Raw genomic sequence first — 22,194 nt, forward strand, 5'->3', positions numbered from 1 at the left:
TATGTAAGGGTCAATTGAGTTTTATCATTCGAGCAATTTGGGGCTATTACCACAAGCAAGTTGATTTAAACATTCCAAACAAACAAGGTTACCTGCTTAGCGGCTGATATCAAACCAAAAATTTTTGACCAAAACACCTCTAGAGCAGCCAACATCTAGGGCAGTTTTTCTTGCAACACTGACGCAACTTGCGCCCTATTTTATGGTCACTTTGCAATTAAAGGAATTATCCCCACTCTTCTCCAAGTGAAATTGTCTTACAGCCCCCATTCCCTGGATTCAGGTTATATATTACCTAATACTCAAGGTTGTATTCAATTCATTTATTTACTGTTTGATTCCATTCTTTACTCTTTTTGTATTTTTCCTTTTTTATAGGGGCACAATTCTTATATTTTTATGATATCCAATTAGGCTGTGCATATCTTCCTATCTGTGTCATGCTAATGATAGTACTCTTTTACCATCACTGCCACTCTTCTTCAGGTTACTATATATATGATAGGAAAGGTCTGGGCAAAGGATACATTTCATAGGTCTCCAGAGTAAGGACTTTAATGCTTCCCTACCCTCTTGGGCCCTGCTCTTGAGTCATATGCCTTAGCCTGAGAAGGACCAGTCAGAAATGACTTGGGTTGAGTGGGTCTGGGCTGGGAAGGCTTAGATTGGGAGGATTGGGGCTGGCATGGCTTGGGCTGAGTGGGTTTGGATGGAGAAGGTTTAGCTTGAGAGGTCTAGGGATGAGAAGGCTTAGATTGGGAGGACCAGGGTTGACATGGCTTAGATGGAGTGGGTTTGGATGGAGAGCACCTAGCTTGGGAGGGCTGGGGCTGAGAAGGCTTAGATTGGGAGGACTGAGACTTGGAGGGCTGGTGCTGAGTGGATTTGTCTGAGTGAGTTTGGGTTGGGAGAACACAAGTTGAGAGGGTTTGTGCTGGGACTGCTTGGCCTGGGATGACTTGGGCTGATTGGATTTGAACTGAGAGCTGAGCAAAAATTTGCTGTTGGACATAGGATTGAATCCCATTTGGAAAGATGGATTTGAAGGCCCACCTTGTGTCTTCAGCTTAGCTCCTTGCTGACAGGCAGTCCTTATGGGTTTTTGTATGGCTCCTGCTGCTTGAAACACTTGATGGTGAGGATTTTCAATATGGGATTTTGTTCTCATGAATTTTCTAATTGCCTCATTTGGCTGTGTTCCCCAGGCACAGACTTGCCTAGGCTGTGACTTCCCAACCACTCTTGCTGGCTGTGAACCCAGGGAATGGAGGTGACCTCCCTGGAAGTCCACTTCCCCAGAACTTTCAAGGGCTCCCATTTTCTGTGGTCTCTCAGGCCAGGCCTGTACATGCTGAGAAATGGGTCTTGGTGGTCTCCCAAAAGTTTTATCCATGTGACGTCCCTGAGCAGTTCTTGAAAATTTCATAAATCTTTCACCTGAATAAAATCTCTGAGGTTGGAATTATTGAATCCCAAAACTTTACCTGGACTATGGACCCTTGTATTCTGAAAGGGTGAAGGATGGAAACTCTGAGACCTCTGCTCTAACCAAAACTGGGAGACCATAACCCAGGGGGCTGTCAAAGAAACACGGTTATAATTATCTCCATTTCTGGTTGGTAAAGGACAGCAGTTTTTCAGAAAAGGCATGAATACTGGGGTGAGATGGAAATTCTCAAGATTTTGGCTGATCTCACATCTAGCCTCAGCCTCTCTTACTGACATCTAAGCGGGGCTTTCAGATGAGTTTTTTGGCTGACTGTGTCTTTGTGGTCCCTCAACTTCAGCTGTTCCAGCCAAGTTTTCAGTAGGGGAAACTTGAATCCCCTGCATATTCTCAAAGTCGTGGTCTATCTGTATCCCCAACTCCCTGGCCAGGGGTGCAATGTCCTCCACAGACATACATCTGAGTAAAGAGGACATCACTTCTTTCAGGGCAGCTTGAAGACCCTCCATGTTCCTCCCTGTCTCTCCAGCTTCCTCCTCCTCCCCAAAGAGCAGCTGTGATGGCTTCAACTTCAGGATCCTCTGGGAAATCTGAGCCTCCTCATTCCCCCTGGCCTGCGGAATGAGGACAAAGTAGCATCTTTCAGTGGCAGCTTCTCCTAAAAACATTAGCAAGTCCCATTCCTTCTCACCTAGGCAGTCAATGAAAAAAAACACAGCTGAGGAAACTTCCATCAAGAAACCAAACTGTGGGCTTCCCTGGTGGCGCAGTGGTTGAGAGTCCGCCTGCCGATGCAGGGGACACGGGTTCGTGCCCTGGTCCGGGAAGATCCCACATGCCGCAGAGCGGCTGGGCCCGTGAACCATAGCTGCTGAGCCTGCGCATCCAGAGCCTGTGCTCCGCAACAGGAGAGGCCACAAGAGTGAGAGGGCTGCGTACCTCAAAAACAAAACAAACAAACAAACAAACAAACAAAAGAAACCAAACTGTGTCCAAAAACTTTCTAGATCCCCACGAAGGCTGGCCACAGCAACAGCTTTCTGGAAAAAACTGGGGTTTTCCTTTAGACCATCACTATCAGGAAAACTCCATGTTACCTCAACCAGGCCATCAGAGATCTGCTGGGGAAGCACCAGAACAGGCAAATCCTGATGGAGAAAGATTCTGTGTGATTTCAGGTGGGCAGGGCTGAGCAGTGTGTTGAGGATTCTGGACTTGGAGAAGCTACAGTATCCTAGACGCACAAAAGAGATGACAGGCATCTTCATGAGAGTCAGAAATTTTCTGTATCCCCTGTAGGCCTTCCTGAAGACTGCATTGACTGCTCCTTCACAATGTCCTTAATGGCCCTCAGCATTAAAATGCTTTTGTTTTTTTCTGCATCTGGCAGTAGCAGGGAAGGGCAAACTGGCACTGATACGTGTTTGACATGACTTCACGTTGCAAAGAGCTATCTGAATACAGCATAGAGGCACGAAGGACATCAAGGGGATTAATGGTTTCTGGTTCTCTAATTTCCAAATTCTCTACTCCAGTCAAAAATTCCCCTTTGCGGGCTTCCCTGGTGGTGCAGTGGTTGAGAATCTGCCTGCCAATGCAGGGGACACAGGTTCGAGCCCTGGTCTGGGAGGATCCCACATGCCGCGGAGCAACTAGGCCCATGAGCCACAATTACTGAGCCTGCGCGTCTGGAGCCTGTGCTCCGCAACAAGAGAGGCTGCGATAGTGAGAGGCCCGCGCACTGCGATGAAGAGTGGCCCCCGCTTGCCACAACTAAAGAGAAAGCCCTCGCACAGAAACGAAGACCCAACACAGCCACAAGTAAATAAATAAATAAATAAAAATTAAAAAAAAAAAATTCCCCTTTGCTATCTTCACCCAGAACCTGTGTCTGAGGATTGAATCTCTGTCATATCCAGTGCTTGAACTTTCATCAGGAAGTTCCAGGCTAAGTCACCTGGAGTCTCAGTCACCCACCTACATCCTCGGTCTAAGAAGAATTGTTTAACGAAATCTGGCAGAAGCTTTCTGCTTGTAACCGGGTTAAAAAGGATAGGACATCTTTAAACACTTTTTTCTTTCTGTAGGAAATAAGATAGTCAGTGAATGTCGTGTTCAGCATCTAAGCTTCCTTCAATGACTTTTTAAATTAAATAAGTTATTGACATTTTCATTGGAAAAAAAAAAGATGAAACAATACAAGTAAAGTTCTTTTTCATTGTTCTGTCGATTCTATTTCCTTCTAAGAGATATGTCAATATAGTATGGTATGTTTCCTTCCCATCTTTTTTCTGTGCAAGTACATAAGTATGTTTGCATATGTAGAAATACACTGTTTGGTTTTAATGGATGCTATTTTATTTTATAAATGATATTATACTGAATGATCCTTCTTCGGTATAAAACTTTTTACTCAGTGGTGTTCCTTGCAAACTCTTCCAAGTAAGTATATGTAGAGAACTACTTAATTCATTTTAGCTAATCCATTGTACTTCATGGTTTGGAAGAACCATTATTTATTTAACAATTGTCTACTGGTGATCATTTAGGTTTTCCAATTTTTTTGGCTAATGTTTGTATGCAGCAATGAAAAACCCTGTTAAAAGCTTCATTATACACATGTATGAGGAATTCTCTAGGTTGATACCAATTTATTTCTTAAATGTTAACTCTTGCTAAAGTTTGGAGAAATGGAACATTTTGTTATCATTGAAGTTTTCTCAGAATTTACATGTTGTACCTAATTTCTCCTGAGGTCATTTTCTAATTTATCTTCTAGCCACTTCTTGGGAATACGGAGACAGTGCTTAGTAGAGAAAGAAAATCAGAGAGCATTTTCTGCTCCTGATGGATAGCAAATTAGCATAAGATTCTTGGATCCCCTATAAAAATAGCCTAGAAGAAACAGTAGAAGTGAGAGAAAGTATGGATTTCAAGAATTAACAAAAGTAAGGCTTCCCTGGTGGCACAGTGGTTAAGAATCCGCCTGCCAATGCAAGGAACACGGCTTCGAGCCCTGGTCCAGGAAGATCCCACATGCTGCGGAGCAACTAAGCCTGTGTGCCACAACTACTGAGCCTGCATGCCTAGAGCCCGTGCTCCACAAACAAGAGAAGCCACCACAATGAGAAGCCCACGCACTGCAACGGAGAGAAGCCCCCGCTGGCTGCAACTAGAGAAAGCCCACGCACAGCAACAAAGACCCAACACAGCCAAAAAAATAAATAAACTTAAAAAAAAAGAATTAACAAAAGTAACTCTAAGAAATCCTTGGATGGTCTGAAAGTTGCTTGAACTGGTATATATGATGGATGAAAAGTTGAGGGAGGAGTTAAGGCCAGCATGAAAGATTCCCAGAGGAGGCACTGAGAAGATGGGTTGCAGAGAGCATTTAATTTCTGCTCTTGCCTATCCCCTGCTTTTCCTTTGGACAAACATCCTCTGCTTCTTCAGCACAGAAATCAGTACTCACACAGCTCAAGCCAGATGCCTAACGTTGACAAGGTAATAAAAGGCTACTGTGGAGCAGTACAGGGATATACCTAATAAGCATAGAGATGGATGAAAAATTAAGAAGCAATAATTTCTAGAACCCAATACCATTTATGTAAATTAAAAATTCATGAAAATAGCCCATGTAAGGCAAAAAAAAAAAAAAAGATCAGAGATTTTAGCTGCCACCCACTGAAAGGAGACTGAGTTTTGAATTTGAGTCCAGTCAGGTTAATTGGGAACTAAACCAATGAAAAAAACCTAAGATTCTTTGGAGAATTTCACAATCCAGAGTCTCTATAACTGATCATACACAATGCATAGGACAAAATTCAAAGTTATGAGACATAGGAAGAAAGAGGAAATGTAACGCACACTTGATCAATGGAGACCCACTCCAGGATGACCCAGATGTTGGATTTAGCATATAAGAATTTTAAAGCAGCTATCTTAACTATTTTCAAGAATGTACAATAAAATAAACCCATAATGAATGATTAAATAGCAATTCTCAGGAAAAAAAAAAAAAGAAAGCATTTAAAAAATTGAAATTCTAGGGCTTCCCTGGTGGCGCAGTGGTTGACAGTCTGCTTGCCGACGCAGGGGACGCGGGTTCGTGTCCCGGTCTGGGACGATCCCACATGCCGCAGAGTGGCTGGGCCCGTGAGCCATGGCCGCTGAGCCTGTGCGTCCAGAGCCTGTGCTCCGCAATGGGAAAGGCCACAACAGTGAGAGGCCCATGTACCGCAAAAAAAAAAAAAAAAAATTGAAATTCTAGAATTAAAAGTGACAATACCTGAATCTTTTCAAAAATCAGTAGATGGACTGAAAAGAAGATTGGAAATGACAGAAGAAAAATTCAGTGTACTTAAAGATATAGCAGTAGAAATGACCCAATCTAAAGAATAAAGAGAAATTTAAAAAAAAAAATGAATGGAGCCTCAGGGACCTCAGGAAAGATATCAGAAACTCTAACATACATGTACTTGGAGTCTCAAAAAGAGAGGAGGGAGCAAGTGGGACAGAAAAACATTTGGATAAATAACAGCTGAGAATTTCCCAAATTTGGAAAAAAAATTCCAAATTTATAGATTCACAAACCCTACAGAAGATGAAAACAAAGAAAAGCACACCTAGACACATCAGAGTTAACCGCAGAAAAAAACTTTAAGAAAAAAATCTTGAAATCAAGCAGAAGAAAAGTAACACAACACTTAAAGGGGAGCAACGATAAAATGACAAGACTTAGCATCAGAAAAAATGCAAGCCAAATGACAGGAATGACATCCATAAAACACTGAAGGAAAAAATCTCCAATCTGAAATTCATTACAGCAAAAATATTCTGGATTGAAGGCAAAATAAAGACGTTTCAATAAACAAAAAATAAATAAAATTCTTCAGGATAACAGGAAATAACAACAAATTAAAACTTGGATCTTCAGGAAGAATAAAGGGCAGAGGAAATGGTAAATATATGGGTTCCTACCATCGACTGACCACAACCAGTATAAGCTAGAAGAGAAGGGAGTTGATTGATATAGTCCATATACAAGTTGACCTTATACATTGCAGAGCACACAGGCAACGGCTTAAGTCTTCCTGAGACTTTGACTTGAGACACAATGATGGGCGTGGGGGGCATAAAATGTAACATGACAAAAAGCGTGAAGATCCTTCTCCTTTGACTCAGATGCATTTGGATTTTTTTTTTCCGGTTCCCAGCTGCATAGACAAGTATTACAGAGGAAAGAGACAGAGGATAGCCACATGCCTCCAGTCAACTAGAGTGGATTGGTAACCATTAGAACTATACTGCAGGTCATAACTACATTATTATTGAGATTTTTCTTGACCTATTTTCTTAAAGGTGTTAAATTGATTGCAAAAATAGCCCCAATTAATGGTTTTCCGGCATCCATACTTTTTGCAATACTACTTCACAAGAGGTGGAGTCTATTTTTCCCCAACCCTTGAATTCTAATTAGCTTTGTGACTTGCTTTTGCCAACAGGGTGTGGCAGAATTGTATGCATTATGGGTTGAATTGTATACCCCCAAAACAGATATGTTGATGCTCCCAGTACTTCAGAATGTGGCCTTACTTGTGAATAAGGTCTTTACAGAGGTCATCAAGCTAAAATGAGATCATTAGGGTGGGCCCTAATGCAATCTGATCAGTGTCCTTATAAAAAGAGGAAATTTGAAAACAGAGACATGCACCAAGAAGATGGTCTACAAGCCAAGGAACACTGCAGGCTACCAGAAGCTGCGAGAGCAGGCTGGAACAGCTGCTTCCCTAGTGTCTTCAGAGAGAGTATGACCCTACCAACACCTTGGTTTCAGTCTTCTGGCCTCCATATCTGTGAAACAATATATTTCCCGTTGTTCTAAACCACCATTTTGTAGTACTTTATTGTGACAGCCCTAGGAAACCTATCATACAGATGGCGTGATAGTTCTGAGCCTAAGCCTAAAAATGCCTTGACTACTCTCTCTCTCTCTGTCTCTCTCTGACTACTCTCCCTCACCAGAAGAATATGCCTCGCAGAGTCTGAGAACAAGTCCAGACTAGCTTGCTAGATGAGAGATGAGCCTACGCCAGCTGACCACAGATATAGAGTAAACCCAGCGAAGACCAGAAGAACTGCTCAGCCAACTATAGACACATGAACAATTATACACTCTTATGGTTTTAAGTGACCCTAATTTTGAGATGCTATGTTGAGATATTATTATTGTGATAAATAAATGATACAGAAAAATCATGCAAAAAACACATAATATTAGAATGTTATCTATGGAGGAAGGTGAATGGGAAATAGAGAAAAAAAAATGAAATAGATGAACAAAAGGGGCTTTTTGCAGAATAATGAGGGTAGTATGCAATGACTAATTAATTAATTCAACCCTATGCAACAACTGTAATATATTTAAAAAATTAAGAATGAGGTCTAGGGCTTCCCTGGTGGCGCGGTGGTTGGGGGTCCGCCTGCCGATGCAGGGGACATGGGTTCGTGCCCCGGTCTGGGAGGATCCCACGTGCCGCGGAGCGGCTGGGCCCGTGAGCCGTGGCCGCTGAGCCTGCGCGTCCGGGGCCTGTGCTCCGCAGCGGGAGAGGCCACAGAGGTGGGGGGCCCGCGTGCCGCGAAAAAAGAAAAAAAAAAAAAGAATGAAGTCTAAAAGCAATTATATATTGGGAAGGTATGGGGGTGGGACAACAGCTGTGTTATGGGTTGAATTATGTACCCCTCAAATTCGTATGTTGAAATCCTAAGCCCCAGTACCTCAGAATGTAATGGTATTTGGAAATGGGGTCACAGGGTAGATGTAATTAGTTAAGATGAGGTCATTATGGTGAGCCCTAACCTAATATGACTGGTATTCTTATAAAAAGGGGAAATTTGAACATAGAGACATGAACCCAGGAAGACAACCATCTGAAGATGAAGGCAGATTGCGGGGGTAGGGTGAGGGAGGCAAGGGTGGAGGGGATGCTTCTACAAGCCAAAGAAGCCCAAAGATTTCCAGCAAACTACAAGAAGCTAGGAACAGATTCTTCTTTACAGCATTCCAAAGGAACCAACCCTAGAGACACCTTGATTTCAGACTTCCAGCCTCCAAACTGTAGGACAATACGTTTCAATTGTTATTGTTTAAGCTACCGAGTTTGTGGTGCTGTTTTGTTACAGCAGCCCTAGTAACTGTGTCAGGGTGTGCTGAGGAGGTAATTACTCTTTTCTGACCCATAACTGGATTATGAATTCCCAGGATTTGGACTGAATGTGAGTTGGTAGTTACCTTCCCCTTCTGTACTCAGAACTTGGTGATGTTTATTTTCCCAGACACTATCTCTCCAAATTAAGCATTTCTCATATTTTGAATTTTCATTGAGAAACATTCAAATTCAAGATTTCCTCATCAAAATGGCAATATTTGGACTGGATCAAGACAAGCTTTATTTTGGGATTTTATCCATTTATCACAAATTCCTCTCCCGTTTCCACTTTGATAGTTAGGTTCATAACCCCCATATGCCATTGGTCACAGAGGAGCTAAAATGATTAAAAAGGCTTAATCTGAGGAACAGAAGGTAACAGCTAAAATTAGTGGTTATATGTATCATGGAGGTGACTGCAGAAACCTTTAAGATGATAGTCAATATTTACTTTAGCTTATACTGTCCACTGTTCCTGGGTCCTGGGTTTTCCTCCCTGTCAACACTCACCTCTGAGGAAATTCCAAGTTAGAGAAGTCCAAGAAATTTTTGTGTAGCTGCTTTTCTGTTGCCGTCTGGTGCCTTTCCTCAGCCCCTCTCCCCATTATGTCATGGCAACCTAAAAATAAGTTGTTGCCTAATTAACTATACACACATCATTCCCATACTTTCCATACTCTTCTCCTCTTCCTCCTCCAATGACATGCCAGTTTCTGAATCCTCATAATTCTGTTCTTCATCAGAGAACTCCATGGTTTCAGAATACAGAGTCCTCTTTGCTGTCATAGATAATGCACTCTGGGTCATCATAAGCATCCTCTTCCACGGAGGTGTCTGCATCTTCAGAGTACCCAACAGATTCTAGATATTCCTCTTTTCCTAAGTGCAAAGAATCATCTGGCTCCTCATATCTCTGTTCATCCTGTAAATACTCAATTGTTGCTGGAAATTCATATTCAACATTCTCAGCCAACTGCAGAGATGTGAATTTTGGTGTGTTGTATTCCTTCTCATTTTCCCTTGAGGACCAAGCACTTTCCCGATAACCAGCCTTCTTGTCCGTGAAAGACTCAGAGGTTTCCAAATCCAAGTGTTCTTTCTCTTTGAAGGATATGGTGATCTCAGGATTCTCAGGCTCTTTCTCTCCAGGAATAAAAAATACCTTCCCTGCTTACTCCCACAGGTTGCGGTGGCTCTATATACTCATGTTTTAAAAGTTCTGGAAAGAATAGGAAAGGTTGGGGGATTTTTATTTTAGTTTTTGAAATTAACAGATGTTATATAATAACTTGACTTTCCATGACCTTAAAGCATCATCTCCTTCATTTCACTGGATAACAGGAATACCTACCACCTCCTACATAAATGGCAGCGACTCAACTGTCAGAACTTTCTCCCACTGAAAAATATCAGATCACACTCCTGCCTTGCTCAAAAGTTCGAGTCTTTCACAGCAAACTCAAAGAGTAAATGAGTGAAATAGAAAACTTGAATCCTGTGTTTACTTGTGGATTTACTGTGACCCCAAACCAGCTCAGACTACATAAGGCCATTGCTAATGAAATCTGATCCTAATGATTTCTAATCAAGAAGCAAATAGCTCTGATTTGGAATAAGTCCTGGAAATAACAAGACCTATTTCTCTAAGCATACGGGTCCTGTACTACATTAGAGACCATTAACATTATCTTTTTATCTGAGCCTCTGCCTCTCTAACATCTCTTAAAATAATCTTCACTATTTTTTAGAAAAGGAGCTACACCTGCCTCTGGTAGTAATTTACAGAACTGCTAAACAATTCATACTGGAGGAAGTGCGCCCTCATTTGCCACTAATTATCTTTGAACTAAGGTTCTGCTGGCATTCTTCTCACAGAGAAAACGAAGTTGTGGACTTTCCTGGTGGTGCAGTGGTTAAGAATCCGCCTGCTAATACAGGGGACACAGGTTTGACCCCTGGTCCGGAAAGATCCCACATGCCGTACAGCAACTAAGCCCGTGCGCCACAACTACTGAGCCTGCGCTCTAGAGCCTGTGAGCCACAACTACTGAAGCCCGCACGTATAGAGCCCATGCTCCTCAACAAGAGAAGCCACCGCAGTGAGAAGCCCATGCACCACAATGAAGAGTGGCCCCCGCTCAACGCAACTAGAGGAAACCCATGCGCAGCAACGAAGACCCAACGCAGCCAAAAATAAATTTTAAAAAAATGAAGTTGCTAATCTACCACATATGTGTGTTAAAAATTATTTTTCCTATATTTTCAAAATGGCTATACTAAGTGAAAGATGCAGCTTTTGGTCTTGAGGTTGTTAATACCCATGAATTCACTTACTTCATAAGGAAATCCTGATGTGTCACTAACAGTAGCCTCTTTCCAACTATGAGTATTTCAGAATGTCACTGCCAGAATAATAAGTTTATACTAGCACTAAAACAAGTGCAGGCTTTGGGGACATTCCCTGGTGGTGCAGCATATAAGACTCCATGCTAACAAGGCAGGGGGCCCAGGTTTGATCCCTGGTCAGGGAACTAGATCCCACATTCATGCTGCAACTAAGAGTTAGCATGCCACAACTAAGGAGCCCACCTGCCACAACTAAGACCCAGCACAACCAAATAAAATAAATAAATATTTTTTAAAAATTGCAGCTTTTGGATTGAGTTTGAACAAAAAATTATAAATCCCCTAAAACAATAAGATACATCATTCCCTGCATTTTAAATCTTGGACATTTTTCCCTTTTATCATATTTCAGTGAAAATTATCTCCAGGAGAATGACAAATGAAAATAAAAGGTAAAAATTTTATTTTTTTCAGGAAATCTGCCTCCTCCCTCTCAGCCCAAAAAAGTGTAGAAATTTAACTTACCATGATTCAAGTGATTTAAGTCCCAAATGGTAGCTGACTCTGAAAAAGTACTAAGTAGGGCTTCCCTGGTGGCACAGTGGTTGAGAATCTGCCTGCCAATGCAGGGGACACGGGTTCGAGCCCTGGTCTGGGAAGATCCCACATGCCGCGGAGCAACTAGGCCCATGAGCCACAACTACTGAGCCTGTGCGTCTGGAGCCTGTGCTCCGCAACAAGAGAGGCCGCGATAGTGAGAGGCCCGTGCACCGCGATGAAGAGTGGCCCCCGCTTGCCCCAACTAGAGAAAGCCCTCGCACAGAAACAAAGACCCAACACAGCCAAAAATAAATAAATAAATATTTAAATATTAAAAAAAAAAGTACTAAGTAAACAGTTGAGAAAAAGCTGACCACTCACTTCTCCCTTTTTCTGTACCAAAATTAACAGCTTCCAACTTTTCTTCATGGGATCTGTAATATTCTCCAGAATCTCATACTCTTCCTCAGAAATTAGCCTCTGAGAGGTTAATGTACCTAAGATACAATCAGGATCTTGTTGGAGGATTTCAAGTAACTTTTTTCATTCTTTTTCTATGATTTCTGAGGGAACACTCCCAGTAGCCAATGTTCCTGTTTTCTGCAGAGTAGGAAATGAACTATGAAATAGTTCCAATGCATAAATACAAGTTTTTGGGGAGTTTTTTTTGTTTTTGTTTTGTTTTTTTTAAGGCAAAGAGTAATTCTATTTGGCAAAGATTAACTATGTCAATGATGCCTAGTGTTGGAGAGGGGGGATAGAAACAAGCCAAAGCAGCGGGGGAACCCCGCCCTCAGCCCCCACGGACCCTGGCTCCCTGTAGATTATTTATCGTTTTTTGATGACTTGACTCAGTTTCATATGACTTAGCCCCTGAGAACTCCTCTGAGTCAACTCCTCTGAGAAGCCTCTCTTGAACCTCAGATTGGACTAGGTATTCTCTACTCTGAGCTCTATCTGAGATAATAAGAATGTGAATTGATTAACCCTTTTGGAGAGAAATCTGTCAATATGCAGCAATAAATAAATAAATGTGACAGATAAAAATCAAAATTCATTCCATTCAGTGCAGCAATCCCACTGCGCTGAATAGGAAATTATCTTATGGAAATAATCAGACAAATGCCCAAAGATGTATGGACAAGAATCTGCATTACAACATTTTTATAATAGCAGAAAATTGAAAATAACTCAAATATCCACAAATTGGGGTTTATGGAACAAATGTTGATACATCAACAATGATGTTACCTAATCAGGTCTGGCTGTTCACCACTCAAAAAATCAATACTTGAGGGAATTCCCTGGCTGCGCAGTGGTTAAGAATCCACCTGCCAATGCAGGGGACACAGGTTCGATCCCTGGTCCGGGAAGATCCCACATGCCCGTGCGCCACAACTACTGAGCCTGCACTCTAGAGCCCACGAGCCACAACTACTGAGCCCAAGTGCCACAGCTGCTGAAGCCTGCGCGCCTAGAGCCCATGCTCCGCAACAAGAGAAGCCACCACAATGAGAAGCCTGAGCACTGCAACGAAGAGTAGCCCCTGCTCACCACAATTAGAGAAAGCCCATGCACAGCAATGAAGACCCAACACAGCCAAAAATAAATAAATAAATGTAAATAATAATAATAATAAATACGAGAGAGAGAGAGAGAGAGAGAGAGAGAGAGAGAGAGAGAGAGACAAATATTGGTAGAAAGGAAAGTTGCTTTTAATCAGAATGCTGGCAATCTGGGGAGGTGGTGGACTCAGTGTCCCCAAAAACCACCTCTGAAACTTATGCTTGGCCATGAAAGTTTTTATAGGGAAAAAGGGAAGTAATCTCAGTTAATCATTGAGATAGGGGGTGGGAGTCGCCATTCCCCCCCCCCCCCCCGCTGGGTGCAGACTTGTATGCAGGCTTGTCAACTTCCTGTGATTTTTCTTTAGATGCTATCTTGTTCATACAGTTTGTTCGCCAGATTACTGAAGGGGAAGCTAGGGAAGAGATCTGGTCATCTGTTAATTACTTATTCTTCAACTTCTTTGATCTATAGAAAGAACCAACAGATTAGGCAAGGTATTGTGTGATCAAGATTTGAAGGGCATGCTAGGGCTGGAGATGAGTAGAGCATAGAGCATGGGGGCACCTGGTTTCAGGTTATTGACAAGGCAAAAGGGGCCTCCTGCAGAGAGGTCTTTCCTGTGCCACAACTACTGAGCCTGAGCTCTAGGGCCCATAAGCCACAACTATTGAGCCCATGTGCTGCAACTACTGAAGCCTGCGCACCTAGAGCCTAAGAGCTCCGCAACGAGAAGCCACTGCAGTGAGAAGTCTGCGCACCGCAACGAAGAGTAGCCCCCGCTTGCCGCAACTAGAGAAAGCCTGCACGCAACGACCAAAGCAGCCAAAAAATCAATCAATCAATCAATTTATTTAAAAAAAAAAAAGTAGGCCCAATTCCTAGAAATCCCCACCCCTTCCCCCAAATAGCTGGAATACTCCTCCTACTCATTAGCCTATGAAATTACCCACCCCTAAAAAGCCTGACCACCCCATACCCTGGCGCCTTTCTCGCCTTCTGATATGGCTCACGCTCTGTCTGTGGAGTGTGTTTCTCTCTAAATAAATCAACTTCTTACCTATCACTTTGTCTCTCACTGAATTCCTTCTGTGATGAGATGTCAAGAAAAGACCGTGGGTCTAAATCCTGAGACCAGGTGTGTGATCTCTGTTAAAACACCGCGGGTTCAAGTCCCAATCTGGGATTTGGCTGGGTTTGAGTCCCAATCTGAGTTATACGTTTTCAGAAGTGAGCTGGGGGAAGGGTGGCCAGGAGATGAAGATTTGAAAATACATCCCTCACATCAAATACAGTGAAACAGGTGTAAAAATTTTGTTTGCAGGTAGGAGTTTAAATTATGTGATTTTTTTAAAAGAGGAAAGTCAGCACTAATTTCATCTATTGTAGGAAAAAAAGGCAGGTCAAGAGACCTGAACTATATCAGAATAATAGATGCAAGATTTATGAAGTCTCTATCACTCTCTGCAAAACACCGTAAGTAACAGCAGAGATTGCAACAGGGAAGACCCAATTTTGACTCCACGTTGGATCTGTTTCTTTGACTTTAGCATTTGCTTTTCGTAGCTTTTGTTATTATAATCATACATAATGGATTACCTCAGGGAACCCTACCCACCTGTGAATGGCTGCAAGAAAGAAGAAATTAACCATCCGCTCCCCAAGGCTGGTCATTCCAGAAGATGTTTATCCTTTTCACTTTACTTCCTCCCCGCATCTCCCTCTATTCTGCCTTTTTACTTTATTTCCCTCTCTGATTCTATGAAAGAAACTGGCATCCAGACCCTGCTAAGATGGTTTTTTGGGGACCCTAGTCCGCCATCTTTTCAGTCCGCCGGCTTTCCAAATAAAGTCGCATTCTTTGCCTCAACACCTCGTCTCCCAGTTTATTGGCCTGTCGTGCAGCAAGCAGAGTGAGCTTGGACTCTGTAAGAAGATCATCTGTTTCATAAGTCATTCTACTCCTGACCTAAACCTGGCATTTGGATAGAAATCTGGAGATGCTAAACTGGCTTCATAGGCCTCTATAGAGCCAAGGGCCTACCTGACCAGGGCCAGAATGGTGTGATTTCCAGCAGACCAAAAAGGGATAAGAGGAAAAATATTTCACTCTGATGTTTACAATTTGGGGAATGTCTGGGGTAAAAGAGACTCTGACATAGTGCCTGCCACACAGTTTGGTTCCTCAGTGGTTGCTACCTGTCCTACCCTTCCTGAAACCCAGCAGCACACTGTGGGGCCCTCCTGGGTACAAAAGCCTTTCCATGTCCCCCTTCTCTTGTATGTAGGAAAAAGGCTTCATCCTCCTAGATCTTCGCTGCTGTGTTCCAAAGGGTAGATTCGAACAGTTACTAATTAGGGAAGTGAGGGAATGCAGAAACAAAAGAAAGGCAGTCAAGAAACAATAGTGCAGCAATAAAGCAGAGTCCTAGTTCCTCCCCAATGGATATACATAGTAATCTGATACACATTTTTGAGTTCTGCTATCGGAACTAAGGCCCTCAGGTGGAGGTGGAGGGTGGCTGAGCACAAGATTCCTGGAACACCATTCTCTTACCTCACCACCAACCAATCAGAAGAAAGTCACATGCCCTGCAGCCCTTATTCTGCCTTTAAAATCTCTTCCCTGAAGGAATTCCCTGGTGGTCCAATGGTTAGGACTTTGGGCTTTCACTGCAGAGGGCCAGGTTCAATCTCTAGTTGGGAAAATAAGATCCTGCAAGCCGCGCCATAGGGCGAAATAATAAATAAATGATTTAAAAAAAACAAAAACAAAAAATTCTTCCCCCGAAACCGCTGGAGAGTTCAGGTCTTTTGAGCATGAGCTGCGCTGTCCTCCTTGTTTGGTCCTTTCTCTCCTCCAAACTCCAATGTTTCAGTTTGTTTGGCCTCACTGTGCCTCAGGCACACTAACTTGGGTTCAGCAACAGTCTACACTGATCTCATCTGTCATAACACTTGTGCTAAGCAGAATAATGATCTTCTCCAAAGATGACACAACCTGTGAATACGTTACAAGGCAAAGGACAATTAAGGTTGCTAATCAGCTGACATGGAGACTAGAGAATTATCTGGGTGGGGCCAGCGTACTTACAAGGGCCTACTAAAAGATAAACAGGCATAGTTAAAATTTAAGTTTATTTTAGCAAAAATCGATCCAAAAAGGGCAGCACCAAACCGGAAGTGGTTAGTAGCATTCTATGAGCCAGGGGAAAGACTTTATAAAGTGTGATGCAAAGAAAGGAAATGATTTGATTGACTGTAGTTTAAAGACTGGTTTGTGATTTGTGGTTTGTGATTATCGTCCTTAAGTGTAAAATACAGTATTGTCAACTGTAGATGCAGTATTGTACTGCAGATCTCTAGAATGTATTCATCTTGCATAACTGAAACTTTATAACTCGTTGATTAAATGTTTAGTATTAAGCCGTTACGTTTGTGGTAAATTGCTAGAATGGCAGTGGGGAACTAATACAACACCTAATCCAGTTAAGTCTCCCCTGAACTGCAGTTTGGTCCAAACACCCAAATGTTGGCCTTCTCTCTCTCTCTCCCTCCCCTGGCTGCACCTCCCCCTGAACCCCCTACTCCCCACGTACCACTTCCATGAGGACAGGGACTATGCCCTGTTAATGTTTCTATTCCCAGTTTCTAGAAGAGCCTAGTACTGACTAGGCACTAAATCAACTGTTAACCTGTCAAAATTAAACCTCTAATTCCTAAACGTCACCTTGTTCTGCTGGTAGTTAATTACCTTTGCAAGTATTTCACAAGTGATAGGTCACGAATTGTTTCCTTTAGAAAGCGCGCACATTTAGGATCGTTTTTCCCTAACTCTTAAATGTTTGGGTATTTTATCCTTTTGCGACGGGGGGGGCTTTCCTAGGCAAGGTTACAAGTGGATTAGCGTTTATCAAGAAGGCTTGGGAGGCTTCCCTGGTGGCGCAGTGGTTGAGGGTCCGCCTGCCGATGCTAGAGGATATGGGTTCGTGCCCCGGTCCGGGAAGATCCCGTATTCCGCAGAGCGGCTGGGCCCGTGAGCCATGGCCGCTGAGCCTGAGCGTCTGGAGCCTGTGCTCCGCAACGGGAGAGGCCACAACAATGAGAGGCCCGCATACCGCAAAAAAAAAAAAAGGTCTGGGAAGCACCAACATTAACAGTATAGTGTTTTTAAGTACAGATGTCCAAGCCCCATCCAAAGCTGCTGAACCAGATTTCCTCACGTTAGAGTTTAGGAAACAACACTTAACAAGTTCCACGTCTGATTCCTTGGCATAACAAGATTGGGGATCAAATCATTTGCCTCTAAAGTACTATAGTTAGGAAAAACATTATTTGGCTTTCTCATCATATTCTAAGCCCAGCTCCGTCCTCCTAGCGACTTCTCAGCGATGATCAGCGTTAGCCGAAAGCTTCCGTCGGGACCGCAGAAGAACCTGGCGAAGAACTCCAGTCCCAACCCGAACCCTACACAGATGCCCACCCCGGACCCAGAAAGCTGTGAGCCCCGCCCCTCTGAACCTTCTATTGGCCCCGCCTGGCTCGGGATCCTCCTCTCGACCCCACCCACGCTGCAGCGACGGACGCTTGAGAGCGGTGCACCGCACCCCGCCGGAAGTACTTTCCTGGGCGGAAGCTTCTGAGCGCGATATAGCGGAAGTGCCTTTTCTTTCGGTCTCTTTGGTCTCGGCGGCAGAAGCGGGATGGTGAGTTGTCTGCAAGGGCTCTCGGAATCGGCTTCCATCCTAGCGCCCTGCGCCGCGTTCTTTGCTGTCCATGGGGGCCCGGCAAGGTTTCCGATAAGGGGAGCCGGTGGTCAGAAAAGGGACATGTGGTGGCCCTCGAGAGGCAGAAGAATGGCCCCTATCTGTTTGGGAGTGCGGGGCCTGCAGTCGTGGAGCTGCAGCTGCTCTAGGCACCTTGCTGCTGCCTGACCTCTGGGGAGACCGCACAGCCCTGCCCGCCTATGGGAAAGGACAGAAGAAGCATAGTTTGAGAGTGGCTCTGTAAGCCAAGGAATCGTTGGCGGTGGTCCCTGGGCAGGAGCTCTTAGATTTTGGAGTAGGGGTGGTAGGAAAACCACGTTATCTCGTCTTTTGCATTATATCTTTTTTTCTTCTTTTTAATAATGTAGCGGATTTCAAAACACAGCAGCTCTTGCAGGGGGCTTTAGATGACGTGAAATTCCGATAGAGGTCTCTGATTTAGCATTTAAGAAAAGTCAGACTCTGCTAATGTTTGTAGCATTTGAATTCTTAGTACATTGCAGTCGATTTGAAAACATGTAAATAAAATAAATACACCACATTTTTTAAAAAAGAAAAGTCAGACTCGCAGTTTGAGACCTTGTGGTTGTCATGAAATCTTATCAATAGTTTCTTGAACTGAAAACGTAAGAACGTGTGTAGACATTGCTAGATTGAAGAATCGCCTGTCCCCTTAACTTGTAGACGAAGGGAACGTCCTCGTTTGGGAAGCGTCGGAATAAGACGCACACGTTGTGCCGCCGCTGTGGCTCTAAGGCCTACCACCTTCAGAAGTCGACCTGCGGTAAATGTGGCTACCCTGCCAAGCGGAAGAGGAAGTGTAAGTGCATGTTTACTAGACTCTGATAGAGAGTATCATGGCGTTGAGAATTGTCCCGTGTGTGTGTTGTACCTCAGTGGGGCATGACTGAGGCGGTCCCTAGAAGAATGGGGCATCTGTATAGCGATGAAGCGGGGTTAAAACCCAAGCAGGCATTTTTAAGTATATTGACCGACAGAGCTTACAATGTGTGTGGGGAAAACCGTTCAGAACCTTCACTTGAATGTGTGTTTTAGATAACTGGAGTGCTAAGGCTAAAAGACGAAATACCACCGGGACTGGTCGAATGAGGCACCTAAAAATTGTATACCGCAGATTCAGGTACAGTTTTTATGTTTCAGTTCTTTGTGGTTTTGTCAGCTTGCATAATTATCCTCTCAGCTGCTCTGGTTGGTGGGATGAGGTGTTAGCAAGGAACTTTTTTCTTCTGCCACCATAAGCTTCAGATCAGTTAGTTTAGATCTTGTGAATCTTTCAGTAAACAGTAGTATGAGCTATACATGCTGGGGCTTAGTTGGAGCTAGACTCCAGAAAATGTGATGACATTTGTTAGCATAACCTACATTTCACTTTCCTACCAAACTTTGTCAGGGTAATCGTGCATAAAGGAGACTTTCGGGTTTTGTGGCTTTGGGCAAGTCTGCTATAGAAACCTGTCAGTTGCTATTGCGTTTGTATAGAAAGAAATTTTATAGTCTTTTATTACTTAAAGACGGGCCTTAGAGTTTTAATTTCAGCCCCCGTCTAGACTAAACAACAGAAACTGCATTTTAGTGGTAGCTTTTGAGGGGTTAACCCACGTAAGGTCTCAGCTGAGGTGATTTCTTTGTTGGGGAGGGTGGTTGTCCTGTGCAGTGTAGGATATTTAGCAGAATTTCTGACCTCTACCGCTCAATTCCAGGTTTTCAAATTTTAAAACCTCAAGACAGTTTGGGGGTTTGTAAACAACACCCTTAGATGTGCTTGTGTTCATGTGCTGAAGTGACCTTTCTTTGCGCTTTGCATTTCATAACGTATAAGACTATTATACAGTACTATAGGCTTAGGATTCAGTGGTCTGCTAGTTCAATGTAAGAGTTAAGAGCATGAATTGAAGCCAACTTTAACCTGTCTGTCCCTCAAAAGAGGGATAATGGTACACTACAAGTAGGTGTTAATATTAAATGAGTTAAGATATAGAGTAGTTAAGCAGTTGAGAAAATGTCTACCATTAAACACATTGTTTTTCCTTGGCTAAAGGAAAGTAGGATCTCTGGCTCGTAATTCAAGAACCCGTTTTCACAAATGCCTTAGGAATCTTAAGTGGTGGGGAAATACTGGCCCAGTGATCAGTACAACCAAATACGTTGCCCTTTTTTCTTTCCAATTAAAGTTATCTGTATTCCTGAAATGGCTATCTTGAAGCAGAAGGAAGTAAATACTGCAGCTTATCAGTGATGTTGTAAAAATAAATGTCTGAACATATGAATTCAATATTGATTTCAGATTTAACTGAGATAAGCTCATAAAAATCTGTTATAGCAACAATTAAAATGTATGCGTTGGCATTGCTGAAGTAACTGTTCTTGTTTTTAACACGGTGCAGGCATGGATTCCGTGAAGGAACAACACCTAAACCCAAGAGGGCAGCTGTTGCAGCATCCAGTTCATCTTAAGGATTTCAATTATTAGTCACGCAATAAATGTTCTGGTTTTGAAAAACTCTGGTGTGCTAAGGTATTTTTAATAGGCTTGTATCAATGATTTGTATAGGTTTGCGAATGGGACAGCTTAAAATCAGATTTACTTGTTAAGTGGCTGTTTTGGAACAGTAACTTTTGAACTGGGTTGTGATACTGCTTAAGAGGACAAGGAACAAGCAGAATTCCAGATTCCTTCAAGCTGACAACACTGGCAGATGATGTGAAGAATATAGTGAATTTACATAGTACAATTCTTAGTACAACACATACTGATGTTTAAAATGTTAGAGTGAATGAAAGAGCATAACTTAATTTCTTTTAGGAACATCTGTGGTCTTTGGGGAGTGGTTGTCAATCATTACGATAGGCTTTGGAGTACCGGTGAGAACGTGAAGGATAGGAGTTAAATGAATTCTATTTTAGAAAGGTGATTTTTTCTTTTTTCTTAAAATGTTTACTGGAGTATAGTTGGTTTACAATATTGCGTTAGTTTCTGGTGTATAGCAAAGTGATGCAGCTATACATACACTTTTTCAGATTTTTGGAAAGGTGATCTTAACTGTTGCTTGGCACCTAGGTTATAGGCTGTGCATGCCGTTTAAGGTGGCCAGCTAAGTGAAAACTAAAGCAGCCTGCTCAGTGTGAGTCAACAACAAAATATGGAAGAAAGTTTGTAGGGCCACAGGCAAATGCAGTGGATGGAGTAGAATGTAAAGGAAGGCCAAGTATAAACTTACATTTGTAGGCTAAAGGCAATGATAAATAGATCCCTGGAATTACTTTAACCCTTAGCTGGGTGGTCATTGATTTTCGGTGCTTTGATTTTTTTTGCCTTGCTTTCCCAGTTCTAATGTTACTGCCATACAGTTTTTTGAAGTGAAGACAAGGCTGACTTTGTTGGACTGCTGAATGAGAGAACAGAACATTAATTAAACAACATAAGTGTTGGAACAACTGGCATTAAATAGCAGTGTGGCCAAGCTGTGCTGTCCTAGCTTTTAGCTTCCCATTGTATTACGTATAACGTCCTTAACCTGACCTTGAATGGGTCTTCATGATCATCACTGCCTCACCAATCTTACCTTTAGAATGCATTCCCAAAATTCTAGCTAATTCCTTTCCTCCCGCTTTTTTCCTAACGCATCCTTCAGGTCTTAGCTTACATTTAACTTCTACAGAAGCCCCTGCTGATCTAAATCTACATTGGGCTTCCTCCCAATATGTGAGACTCAACATAATGACTCAGTACTCTGTACTTTAGGGATGCATAATTGAGAGCATGGTTCCTGGATCCAGCTGACATTTGTTAGTGTGATTTTACTGCTGTGCCTGCATGCAGTTGTAAGCTGGAGGTCTTACGGGCTTCCGAGTGAGTGAAGGTGCTTCTACAGTGCCTGCAGCCTAAAGTTGGTATAGTAGGTTCAAGTTTATGAAATTGCTTTTGACCTACGAAAATAATGGTTTTAATATATTTTGGCTTCAGAGTACTGAAATAATCTAACTTGGTGTTAAGATCTTTCTGAAATCTTCTAGTGTTACTAATGGTTGATTCCTGAGTGATGGAGAGGCCCATTAAGATAGGTAATGCCCAGGATGGAATAAATATTAGGCTTTGAGGTGAGTGGTCACTGACCTGAAGACGTGGAATTTCTAAATCCTGGGCCAGAAAACAGTTGGCACAGAGGGGTTGTGAGAGAGGTGGGCAGTGATGCATTAAGAAAGGCCTGTGTGTTTGAGTGTAAAGTGAGCTTATTTCTTGTTTGCTGGTGCCTATGACCCTTGACAGGTTGGGTTTCAGTGGGAAATTGTCTGATGCAAT

At 42.8% G+C, this 22,194-nt stretch overlaps 2 protein-coding genes across 2 annotated transcripts; one reads left to right on the forward strand and one right to left on the reverse strand.

Annotated features, from left to right (window-relative positions):
• Positions 1–1,661: 1,661 nt before the first annotated feature.
• On the reverse strand, positions 1,662–15,409 carry CARD6 (caspase recruitment domain family member 6; the record flags this gene model as incomplete). Its single annotated transcript, XM_082621765.1, is given in 9 exon segments — positions 1,662–2,193; positions 2,434–2,729; positions 2,732–2,842; positions 2,845–3,035; positions 3,326–3,497; positions 3,500–3,528; positions 9,311–9,421; positions 9,423–9,822; positions 15,316–15,409. Coding segments are annotated over 9 exon segments (1,872 nt in total). The 3' UTR covers positions 1,662–1,725.
• A 2,298-nt stretch (positions 15,410–17,707) lies between these two features.
• RPL37 (ribosomal protein L37) lies at positions 17,708–20,394 on the forward strand. Its single transcript, XM_082623790.1, has 4 exons — positions 17,708–17,813; positions 18,558–18,693; positions 18,930–19,014; positions 20,279–20,394. Exons 1-4 carry the CDS (start codon positions 17,811–17,813, stop codon positions 20,346–20,348), a joined length of 294 nt encoding a protein of 97 aa, XP_082479916.1. The 5' UTR covers positions 17,708–17,810; the 3' UTR covers positions 20,349–20,394.
• The last annotated feature ends 1,800 nt before the right edge of the window (positions 20,395–22,194 follow it).

Source organism: Mesoplodon mirus, assembly GCF_964341445.2.
Source record: "Mesoplodon mirus genome assembly, chromosome: 5".
In the NCBI taxonomy this organism is placed as follows: domain Eukaryota; kingdom Metazoa; phylum Chordata; class Mammalia; order Artiodactyla; family Ziphiidae; genus Mesoplodon; species Mesoplodon mirus.